The sequence below is a fragment of the Crinia signifera genome, chromosome 12, assembly GCF_055691185.1.
Source record: "Crinia signifera chromosome 12, ASM5569118v1, whole genome shotgun sequence".
Lineage (NCBI taxonomy): Eukaryota > Metazoa > Chordata > Amphibia > Anura > Myobatrachidae > Crinia > Crinia signifera.
In genome coordinates, this window is record NC_139228.1 from 82,172,555 (window position 1) to 82,185,417 (window position 12,863).

General features: G+C 45.3%; 1 protein-coding gene across 1 annotated transcript in view; it reads right to left on the bottom strand.

Moving 5' to 3' along the window:
* Positions 1 to 12,863, bottom strand: part of ARHGAP5 (Rho GTPase activating protein 5) — a 79,375-nt gene that overhangs the window by 42,059 nt on the left and 24,453 nt on the right. The window contains exon 2 of the mRNA XM_083167790.1: positions 6,877 to 10,746. Coding sequence (XP_083023916.1) covers positions 6,877 to 10,581 — 3,705 coding nt within the window. The 5' untranslated portion in view covers positions 10,582 to 10,746. The remainder of the gene's footprint in view (positions 1 to 6,876; positions 10,747 to 12,863) is intronic.

Consider the following 12,863-nt stretch of genomic DNA (forward strand, 5'->3'; position numbering starts at 1 on the left):
TTCAGTTCTTCTAGCTACACTTGAAGGGACTCTGCAGGGAGGTTGCTCCAAACCCCTCAGAATCTAACCACAGATCTGTGGATGTAGGCTTTCTTCAATCCTTTTATCTCTTCATTTAATCCCAGACAGATTCAATCATGTTGAGGTCAGGGCACGGTGTGCACTTGGGGCCACGTCCTCACTTCCAGGGCTCCTTGTTCTTCTATACACTGAAGTTCGTTCTTAATGACATTACCTGTATGTTTGGGGCCGATGTTCCGCTGTAGAATAAATTCGGAGCCAAGCAGACGCCTCCATGAAAGTTTGCATGATGGAAAAGTATCTCAGCATTGAGGACACCATTAAACCCGGCCAAATCCCGTATTCTATTTGCTGAAATGCAGCCCCAAACTTCCAAGAAACCTCCACCATGCTTCACGATTGTCTGCACTGACTATTGTACCGCTCTCCAGCCTTTCTGTCAAATATTTCAATTTTCGACACATCAGTCCTGAACCCCTGCTGCCATTTTTCTGCACCCAGTTTCCTTGCATAGTTGAGTCGCTTGGCCTTGTTCGCACATCATAAGGTATGGCTATTTTGGAAGCTATCCTTCCATGAAGACCAATTATGCCTAGACGTTTCTGAACAGTAGAAGGGTATACCTGGGTCCCACTGGTTTCTATCAGTTTTGGGCTCATGTAATGCGACACATATTGAAAACCAGTCTGAATTAAAATCTTGGGAGAGACCCTGTTGATGCAGTATAACTACCTTGTATTTTGCGTTGTATCCAGTGGTGCCATGGTGTACGACATGTGAAATGAAGCGGTTTTCCACAACCTCACCTTTGTAGCAGATCTTGGCGGTTCCTCGCCCAGTTTTAAGCCTCTGATTAATTTTGAAAGCATTCTTACTTTGCAGCATTTTTCCACATCTACCTAAAAAAAACTTTTATTTACACAGTAGTGTGTATGGTAATATACACACACACACTCAAAAACACACACTCACACAAACAGACAATGGAAGGCAGTCATCTCTGGGTGCACACTGACCTCCTGCAATGCTGCATTATGCACCCCAGAGCAGGAATAAGCATGGGGCATGAGTTGTGTCTTTCCTCTCTATATCTGGGTGCAAAAGGAGAGGTGAAATTATGTGGAGGGTCATTGATCTGCACGAGGCAGGGTCCTTCCTACAGAAGCTTGCACCTACGGGGAGGCATTTCCTCTTGAAGGACCCCCCCCCCTTCCCTATCCCCACAATGACTACTCCTGCACAAAGTAACTAAGACGCACCAGTGTACATACATACATACACACTATATGGATTAAAGAGACAAAATGGCCAAATGTTATTATCACTATGCCAATTATAAAGACACAATACAGGTGCCCATCCTACACATTCTTGGAGTAACCCTACCGCTTTTTCTTCTAGTTAGCTATGTAAGATTATTGGATGCAATAGGGAAAGCCCAAAACTATCAGGTCACCCAATGACTGCATCCGTTAAAACATAAAAGACTGATCTGCTTAGTTTTTAAACCAACTGGTGTCTAGTAGAAGAAGGACACATTCCAGAGGCCGTATAAGTTTGCACTTGGAGGTTACACTGGTCATGCAGCTATATTCCACATTTAAACATCTTTCAAACAGTCATCACAGAAACACTGACAATTGTTTAATTTCTGAAATGAATATAAGAAAGTAGAATTGAAAAACTATGACCTGTTTATTAATACTGCATAAAACGGCTTCACAATAGGTGCGGAATTAAGAACAGAAGGCTTTATTTCCACATAAAAGAACAGCAGATGAATCTATCAGTGTTTACAAACAAAGACCTGCTCACAGCAATACAAAAGCAAAATTGTGTCAAAACAGTCTGGGGCTTTATGCGGGATACAGCAACGTGCACAGTGCTAGATGAATACCCAATTACTAAATAAAACTGCTGCTTTGTCAACCTGCAAAATCAAATCTACAATGACGACTTAAAGCAGACCTACCACCTACAAAACAATACGTTACAAAAAAAAAAGCCAATTACTTCATAATAAAAAGTAAAAGTCTTTTTCCGACTGCAATGCCCGTCGCCTCCTGGTCAAGACACAATCTAACTCGCCAATGTACATACATTTGAAATTTGTGTCACCAATACTTACAGCAAGAGTTGGCTCCAGCATTATGCCTCAACGGGGATACGGTCAGTAGGTCGACAGGGTCATTAGGTTGACATGGGGAAGGTCGACATTAAAAAGTCGACATGGGTTTTTCACCCTTTTTTGAGCCTACAGGTGGTATTCATGCCCTACCATCCACTAGAGCAGGACAGGCCAACCTGTGGCTCTCCAGATGTTGTTTAACTACAAATCCCAGCATGCCTTGCCACAGTTTTAACACTCCCGTATAGCAAGGCATGATGGGATTTGTAGTTTGAAAGCCACAGGTTGGCCAGGCCTGCACTAGAGCGTGGTGGGAGAATAAAATAGTGTGCTGAGCGTAGCGACGCACCGTGCCCAAAGCATTGTGACCGCAGCGCACCGTGCGAGGGGACACGGTGCTACCTTTCAGTGCCCATGTCGACTCATTAATGTACATCAGTGTTCGCGAAAACCACCCAAAAAAGTGGGTCCCGGGGACCCTTCACTTCTAAAAATTGGGGTCCTACCTGACCTTTTCTGGGTCCCAACGGAATAAAGCCTCCTCTCGCCTTCTCCCCAGCATGGCACATGTGGGTCGGGGGGGGGGGGGGGAGTATGAATTGGCCGACTCGCATAAAGATACATACAGTATACACTAGAAACTATATAAACCCGAAAAAAAGGGACAGTGCGCGCCGAAGGCGCGCGCTAAAAATTTAGGGCATGTTTTTTTACATGCACACACCGTTATGCCCAGTACACATTACAGCACACACCGTTATGCCCAGTACACATTACAGCACACACCGTTATGCCCAGTACACATTACAGCACACACCGTTATGCCCAGTACACATTACAGCACACCCAGCACACGCCGTTATGCCCAGTACACATTACAGCACACGCCGTTATGCCCAGTACACATTACAGCACACGCCGTTATGCCCAGTACACATTACAGCACTACTGACCCCTCTATAGCCACCGCTACACTAAGGATCCCTCTATACCCACCTCTACACTACTGACCCTACTATACCCACCGCTACACTATTGACCCTACTATACCCACCACTCCACTACGGACCCCTCTATACCCGCCGCTACACTATGGATCCCTCTATACCCACCTCTACACTACTGACCCTACTATACCCACCACTACACTACGGATCCCTCTATACCCACCACTACACTACGGATCCCTCTATACCCACCACTACACTACTGACCCCCTCTAATAAATCTCCCTATATATAATTTTCACTATCCTCCCAGTTCCCTACAGACAATCCCCTCCCCCTCTTCACCATTTCTGTATGAGACACCTGCAGGCCAGTAACTCACCATAAGCAGCTGTGCCCTTGTCGGCTCCTCAGTATTCTGGTCTTCTCTGCTCCCTGCATGTCCTCCCAGTGTCCTAATTCTGTTATCCGGACAGCGCTGCAGCATCGCCGACATTTAGAGGTGCGGGATGCCAGGCAGCAACTGCAGGGCTCACCCAGGGGATCACTAAGAACCTTATGGTTCTGATGAAACAAAGTACTGACATTACTGACCCCTGAAATAGAAAATCAGCAGCTGCACAGTTGTATAGAGGGGGGGGGGGGGGGGGGGGGGGGTGCGGGGGGTGTGCGCTAGGGTGCCAGGATGAAGAACCAGGGGCTGCCACTGCTAGAGTCAGACGGAGCAGCGCAGAGGCAGCTGTTGAATGAAAAAGTTAAGAAGGGAAGGTGGAGCTGGGACAGACCTGTGGGAGATTAGGAGAGCGGAATAGTGTATGGCCCCTTGCTGCACCCGCTCTAGTGCCAGCTCCTGCTGCGGGCCAAGGCCAGCTTCGTAAGCGCCTGTGAGGTATTCCAGAGGGCATCCCTCCTCCCCCCTGCGGCGCTGACACGCCGTCCACTTCAAGGAGGTGAGCGGCATGTCAGCGCTGCAGGGGGGAGGAGGGATCTCACCTGGAATAGCTGACAGCCGCTCAGGGTACGTCTGTGGTACTGTGTAGCTGGGTCACACTGATTGCAGGAGATAGATATCTCTGTGTATAAGAACAAGGGGGGGGGGGGGTTACCTCTGGGGTACTGTGTAGTATATGAACACTGGGGGGGGTACCTCTGGGGTACTGTGCAGCTGGGTCACACTGAGCGGCTTGTCAGCGCTGCAGGGGGAGGAAGAATCTCATCTGGAATAGCTGACAGCCGCTCACACACGAGGAGGTGAGCGGCATGTCAGCGTGGCGTGGCAGGGGACGGACGGACTTGCTTTGTGGAATAGCTGACAGCCGCTCAAACCATAGGAGGTGAGCGGCATGTCAGCAGGGGGAGGGGAGACGCTCTGTGGAATAGCTGACAGCCGCTCAAACCCATAGGAGGTGAGCGGCATGTCAGACTTAAGGGGCGGGTGAGGGGGGAGTGACTGTCCACACGCTGCCGCGCTAGCAGTTTATACTGTCAGCAGGAGGAGACTTCTAGCGCGGCAGTGGCTAATAACTATGCAAGGCGGGAATCGGCAGCTATGAAAGGGGCAGGGCGCAGCGCCCTGTGAAAAAAAGCCTAGCGTGAACACTAGAATCTGAATCTGCACAGCGCGTCCTCGGGGACCCCTTTAGTTTTGACAGCTGAGTCCCCGGGGACTGTTTTGGGGTAAAATACGCGCTATAGCGCGTTTTTGCGAACCCTGTTACATTTCAATAGGTAACATAAAACAATGCTAAACATACTTTGGGTTGCAGCAAAGCTTTATCGTCAATATGTCTGCATGAAGCCAGCCATCACAACGGCAGATATTTGGTTTTTTTAAATTCAATACATTTTTATTTTGGTTTTCAGTGCATTTTACAACTTATGCAGTACAACAAAACAGCGAAATGAAGATAAAAGAAAGAAGATATAAGAAGAAAATAATAAGTTACAGCATATGTTGGTGAAGTACTTTCCGTTCCAGTAACAAGGGCAGGTATTTGTGATATTAATGATGGTACTATCAGCACACACAAAGTGCGTCACAGAATATTGCTGTGACAAAACGTTGAATGTCCACCAGCTCTATGTGAGTTTAGGGGACCACAATCTTCAGCTCACAGAGCATGCCACACAAAGTTACTTCATGTAACGCAGGGGTGGCCAAATCGGTCCTCGAGATCTACCAACGGTCCATGTTTTCCAGGTTACCTAGCTGCTGCACAGCTGTAGTCATTACTAATACCCCTTTTACACCAAAACGAAGGGTCGCACCCGGCTTTTTGCAGCTTTTACACCAGCGCCCCCCCTCCCGCCGGCGCTTGGAGATGCCATCATCTCCGATCGCCGCCGGGACCCGGACCGCTGCGCTGGGGGCAAGTCCAGCACTAAGGTAATCTGCTGGGCTGCCCCCAGTCGCCGTCCGGGAGGTGAATGGATACCGCACACAGGCATCCATTCACCTCCTCCCCTGCCGCCGCTGCTGCTGCTGTCTGCAGAGTACAGCAGACAGCAGCGCAGGCTGTGTGTCACTGTGTCCCCCCCCCCCCCCCCCTCCAACCTGCGGACGCTGCGGTCCGCAGGTTGGACGTCCCCCATTGATGTAAATGGGAGCCGGGTCGGACGACCCGGCGTACCCATTTACACCGCCCTCTACCCAGGTCCTGGTCGTGTTCTACCCAGGTTAGTACCTGGGTAGAAGTCCCATGTAAAGGGACACGGCGTGTCGCATTTACACCGCCTCTGACCCAGAGTTTAGAGGCGGTGTAAAACGGTCACATTTTAAAACATGCTGCATTCATTTCTACTACAGATCCACAGGTTGCCTGGAAAACATGCACCGTTGGTAGATCTTGAGGACAGGTTTGCCCATGCAATCGCTGCGTGAACAGCCGCCTTGCGTTCTCATATATTTTCATTCCAAAGAAACAAAGAGAAAACACAAAACCACGTACTTTAAAAGTAAGCCGTAACCACAACAATCTGCTTTCCAAAGCTTGTAAACACGGCTTCCAAATTCAGTTCCCTTCTCAACAGCTAAGAACGGTTGTGAGCTAAGTCTACACATTATGGAGGACTCGGAGTCCTACCCTACCCCGCGCTTATAAATGGCCTGGACACCTGACAGAGCGATAGTGGTCCTATTTAATGTGACAGAACAACGGTTCAGAATGCGAAACAGCGTGATTAGCATAGTAATCGCCTGGCCAAACAGAGCATCTACCAAGAGGAGGGGGTAGGAATGTTCACTTGTATAGGCTTCAAGAAGCATGTAATTAACCAAAGAGAGGTCTTGTTTAAAAGCTTGGCATATCTGAAAGTAAATGCGTCAGATTCTTACTTTTGCTAGGGACTTCAAGACATAGATAAATAATCCTCGATTCGCCAGTCATATCCTGCATTAACATTCAATCATATCAGCAAAACCTAATTTAGTAAATACCTTTATATTTACTACTCTGACTGTAAATGGAAAATGTAAAGTGCTCTTAAGTATCATACTTTACTAAATGCACTAAAACATTGGGGCCTTAACAAGAGATAAATGTAAGGGTAATAAAGAGATAAACATCCAGCCAATCAGCTCCTTAAAGACTTTTTTTTTAAAGTCAGTAAGGAGCTGTAATATGACAGTTAGCTGGTGATTGGCTGGATGTTTAGCTCTTTATCATCATTGCATTTATCTCTTCTTAAGGCTTAATACATCTGCCCCAATCCTCGCAAACAAGAAATCCAACCATCATAGCCCCCATTAATTGTAACTCCTCTATAGTAAAAGAAACCTACCTTCTTTTCTTCTTTGACTTTTGGTGTCTTTTTCTTTGTCTTTCTTTCTTCCTGTTCCTGGTCAGAAGTGATAGCTGGGTTGTCTATGCCACCCTTCCAAGTGTCAACCGGAGAGAGTAGCGGGTCTTCTTCACTTGGCCGATGCTTTGGTTTCCGCTTTCTGTCTTTCCCAATGATCGTAAGGGCCTCCTCATCACTGGCATCCGAGTGCGTTCGTCTGTAGGTGTACGATTTCGTCTTGCTGAACAAAGTTTTTGACCTATACTTATATTTGGATGGTCTCCTTTCTCCCTGTCCCCTTGAGGCTCTATCGATGATACCATTTTCTTCCTCAGCTTGTGCATTTGGGAACAAGTAACGCATTTTATGAACGTGGTTCTGGCCATCTTCTGGTACTGCATAGATGTCATTATGATCCTTAGTTTTGAGTAATGTGTCTAGTGGTTCTGCGTAGTTTTCTGATGAATCTGCATCCTCAGGATGTACGAGGGGGAAACGCGGGCTTTGCTTCCTTGGATGTTTGCTAATACCAGCCTCAATGGTTCGGACAAGGTTTGGGTCCAGTCTATTCACCTTAGACTTGGGGCCAGTTGGCTTAGGCCTTATTGGTGGAGGCACTTTATGGTTGCGCTCATGGTCATGGCAATTCAAAGGAGTGCTGTGTGTGGGGTACTCATTCCCTTCATTATCCAAATTACACTTTGGCAAGAGCTGCACGTCATCTCCAATTGGGCTATAAGGGGGCGGTGCTTCCGTGTCATCCTCTGAATCAGGGTAGTATGCTGGCGAGTTTCCTCGTGGCGAGTGAATAAATACATCTTCACATGGCTGACTTGCCTCCCTGCTGCTTTCCGCTAGATAGGAATTTTCAATGGAAGTTTTCTTCTCTAAAACATCATTGAAAAATGGTGTGAAGACCTCTGTCTGGCGGTGGTACTGAGATAGGGAGTATAAAGCGGTGAATTTTGCCGAAATCTCCGTGGCAATGTGCTCCCCTTCAGTCATCAATTCTTTTATAGCTTCATTCTCAAAAAAGTCTGCTTGGCTGTCAGTAACTGCTACTAGTTGCACAGGAATGGTGTCCTGAATTTCGGAGAGAAAAGCGCGTAGCATTCCCATAGAAGCTTTGCGTCTGGCTGAATAAATAAGAATGTACCCGTGAACAAGTTCATCTTTTCGGATTCCGATAGAGGAGTGGTATGACAAGATGGTTATTTGTATCCGTCTTCGTTTTTCGCCAATTATTTTATCAAGCATTAGAGAATTATTCTGGCCTGGCTGAGCAGCACTGCAAGTGCGGGATTCCAGAAAGGGGGATAGAATTAGATCCACACTGAAAGGATCCCCACACATGGCACACATGACAATCCTTAAGTCTGCTTCCGAAAGGTCTTTTATGGCGGGGACAGGACTGGCAATATCAGAATTGTGTTTGACAGACTCCAACACTCCTCTAAGAGCTTGTTTTATTTGAGTCTCATTAAATTTACGTGGGTAGGTACCAGCAGGTATATCCACAAAAGGACACTGCAGCTTATTTGCCAATTGCTGCCCTTGATGTCTCAATATTGGCAAGTTTTTGCTGGTACTGTCTCTCTGATTGGCTAAAATTAATGTAAACGGAAGGCTTGCAATGTATTTATCTCTCCTTGCCTGTGCTTCACATCTGATCTTGCCAATGCAGTCCCCTATAAAATTAAGCGACTCAATTGAGCTGAACACACAAAAACAGCCATGTGGTTTGAATCCAGAGGTCCATAACTGGCTTAAAAAATAGGGGGAATTGGCATCCATTGCTCTCAAGTCCAATTCGTATATTTTTCCATCCAAAGCAAATTCATCATCTGTGGATTGAGTCCTTACTTCGTTAGCCATCTCTTGAGATAGACTATCTTTTCCAAGAAGGAGAAGGTTCACTTTCTCAAGGTTAGCACCATCTTGGTACAAGTTTAAACGCCCAAGATTAGATTGCAGGAGGCTATTGGCGAGTATTTGTTCCACTTTCACATCCATGCAACTTTGAACGCTAAGACAGGTTTCTTTAGTAGGGTGATATACAAATCCTATGTGTTTGAGGAGAAGGGATTCTCTGTCAGTTGCAAGCTTCTGTAAAGCTTTGTACCTTGGTTCTTCCCCAAGCACGGCATTAATCTCAGTCATTTTGTCAGTGCTGGGCGTGGCATTGAGATCAAGGTCATAGAACAGCTCAGAGTGCTCAAAAAGCATCTCTTGAAATTCTTCTTTGGCTTTTTCAATAATCTCCCGCTGATGTTTCCGATACACCTCTACGCGGTCTGTCTCGTTAATAAACTTGTAGGCTTCGTCTTCCAGAACGAAACACATTACCTCTTCCCAGGCCTGCCCTGGGGAAATAAACTGTATCTTTTCAAGGGTCTTCTTAAACTTCTCCTTCATTTCCACCCTCCGCTTTTCAGAAACCAAGTGTTGGACATGGCTTTGATAGATTTTCTCAGCTTCGGACGTGCAGAGAAGATCAAACGGTACCCTCCGATCACTCACTTTGTCAATTTGATCCGACTGGTCCCATGGAGTTTTTTCCAACATTACGAACCATAGGTTGAAGTCAGACCTTCTCTCTAGCAGCTGACGAGCTTCTGCCCAGCTCAAATGTTCTATCTCCTCAAGCTTTGGCAGTAACGTATTGAGTGTTCTTGGTAGTGTTTTTAGATACTCTTCCTTTCTTTTCCTAATGTGTTCCTGTTTGAGCTGTTCTATGTGCTTAGAGAAGGTATTTTTAGCCTTTGTTGTTCCCTCTAAGTTTATGTAATTTTCATAATCGGAGTGGTTTTTTAATTTATTACTGATAGTTTTCCAAGTTGCGTGGTAGTCGCGCACAGTCTGTACAATAAGTTTTTCAAATTTATCTGTAGCAGACGCAACAATTTGCCGGTGTATTTTGAAAGCATCGAGGTAAGGGATGATCTTGGGTTTGCTACGCGTTTTGTCCAGCATTTGAACTAGTGCTGTGAAACAAGTGTCAACGTTGACATTGTTTCGGGCTGAGGTTTCTACAACAGGTAAGTTTTTCTTATTGGAGGCAAAACTCTGAACTTCTCTCAAATAGTGGTCGACGCACTCATCGCACTTTGTTGCTGCGATGATAATGGGCTTCTTTGCTTTTGCCACTTGCACATAGAGGTTATTAACAAACTTTAACTGATCATCAAACTTTCGATTACATCCTTGACTAACATCAATGCATAGGACAAAGCCATCTATTGTCAGCTTTCCTTCCGGCATTTGCTTTTGCTCAAAGTCCTGCTCCAGGCCAAGCTGGTCTGTGCATATATACATTAGTTTCTCAGCCGACTGAATTTTTGAAGTTGCTGCTCTTTTTATATAGGGCTGGAGGTTTGTACTCCGATGTGGAAGGAAAGTCTGATCATCAATGAACTCTGTCTGTTCAATAATGTGGTGCTTACAATCAACCCCATCCTCCCCTATCTGTATTACGTCACCCCAGTACAAAAAGTGGTCATTGTTGACAACCCGCCCTCCAAAGTCAATTGTGCTAAGGACCGAGGTGTGTTCTTGGTAATATTCATCAGCCTTTGGGCGGACATATCTGTTACATAAGCACGACTTGCCGACTCCACAGTTGCCTTTATCCTTTTCGGTTCCAGACAATCCTACCACGCTAATGGTATACGATGGGGGACGCAGCTCTCTATTCTTTGCCATCATCACTCCCCTCTCATCCTTCTGAGCACATCTAGAGAGCTGGGCATAATTCTCATTCTTAAGCTTCAAGTGATGTCTTTAGATGTTGTTAAAAACCACGGCAAGGTATTTCTGCTCTTAAGCCCTCCATCGACTCCGTGTCCTCAAACATGACAGTACGCGGTGTTCCTGCAGGATTAGAGGAAAATAAGTAAATTACATTTATGGACTCTGCTTAGAATCACATTTAAAGGGTTACAACTGTACAATGTTAGAACATTCTATATAAAAGCACATAAAATAAAGGATAAAAACTAGGACTGCTCTGACCTTTTTGCGTAAAAAACAAAACAAAAACAACCCCATATCCTTGATAAACTATATAAAAAAAAAATAGGCTTGCAACTATTAATGTCTGCATGGAGAGCCTGCACCACATAGGTGTACCACTGAAGCAAGGCAGCAGATAGGTGTATCACCAGGTGTACCGTCACAGCAAGGTAAGGGCATAGGCAGGTAGTTGTGTAAAGTACTAATAAACTTCAAAAACATCATAAAGTGGGGAAATTGACTAAATCGGAGTACTATTTCAGATGGGATGTTGCTATGGGCAACAAATCAGAGACTTATCTTCTAGAAGGTGCAAAATATATAAAAAGTAGATTGTAATTGGTTGCCATAACAACATCCCATTTGAAATACAACACTAAGGTGGGAAATTTACTAAGATGGGAGTTCTAAGGGGGAGGAGGCTAAATGAATATCTGCTAAAACTATTTTTGGCTACCTCAAAAATGTTGCAGCTCATAGTCAGCTGCTACAGCCAATAACCAGTTTCAAATTAAATGAAACTTTCGTAAACACAAGATTGATTTTTGAGGAGGAGTGTGAGTTAAGGGCAACCAGAAACCTAAAGCGTTTTAAAAAAAATTGGCTAAGTACCAGCTTGTGTTATATTCACTTATAAGAACAGGCATCTATCATACCAGAAATTCATCCCTGAAGAACACACCGGCCAAAGCACTAGGCATAACGACCCAGTATCTGCTATGCGAGACGAGCGTGGTGTGGATAGTTCTGCCGGCTGTTAGAATTGTTAGAAAACCATACATTTGTATACATTATAAACATTTAGGTATTTCATTTATAGTCCGTTCTATAAGGGGACTACACACGGGGAGATGAGTGTTCTGAGCAATGCCAGTTCACTCAGCACTGCATAGTGATCTGTCAGGGCCATTGATCCCAGTCAGAACACTAGCCTGACACCGGCGATTATAGACTTATCCAGCATGCTAGATAGTAATCGCCGGGGCTATGCCCCTACACACGGAGCAATGTAGGGGCATGTTCTAAGAGATCTAGTGAGATTGCTTAGAAAATCACCGGGAATGCTACTTGTATAGACCACATTAATTGAAGATAAATATAATAAGGCAGTTCCCAGATTGTTTTTTTTAAATCAGCTGGGAGAAGAGTTTTGGACAAATGTTTCATGGCACAATGTTCAACTATTACATAGATATGCTGCCAATTTAAAGTGTATTTAAAATTATTTATAAAGCACACGTATTAGGCAGCACTTCACAGATCACATAAAGGGGGGGAATCAATTAGCCGTGTTAAAATTACCATGGGCTAATTGATCCCCGGGGCTATCAAATTAAGTCATAAAATGCACCTGCCGACAGCACTTACATGGAATTTTTTTCCCCCTCGAGACGCCCTGGTAATAAAAAAAGGTTTTGTTATTAGGAAATGCGAAAACTGTGGCAGGGCATGCTGGGATGTGTAGCTTCACAACCGCTGGAAAACCACAGGTTGACCAGGCATGGTTTAAACACTTAGACAATTGTCACAATTCAATGGTTTGGGCGCGCACACACACACACACACACACACACACACACGTCGAACCCAATTAGATGGGGTTTATCTGCATAAAAAGGCAAAATCCGCCAAAATTCCTGCTTTGGTTGTCCAAAGTCCTGTTAAATGCCCAAAGTGCCAGTATGCATGCGTTATTTTCTCACACCTCTGGAGGCTGTGAGAACAACAATGATCTTCGTGGCTGCTGGTTGACCAAAACAATTGAATTGATGATGTTAGGCACCCTGTAGTGCTGGCCACAAAAAACAGTTTTCCCCATTCTACTTCGTAGTGAAGTGTGAGTTGTGGTTTTGGGGCTCGAACAGTAGTCTGCACACCTTAACTAAGACTTTAGAAGGGTAAATCTGGTACTAACGGGTGCATATACGGGGCATGTGCATCCAACCATGGATAGAACAATTGAATTTGGTGCCCCT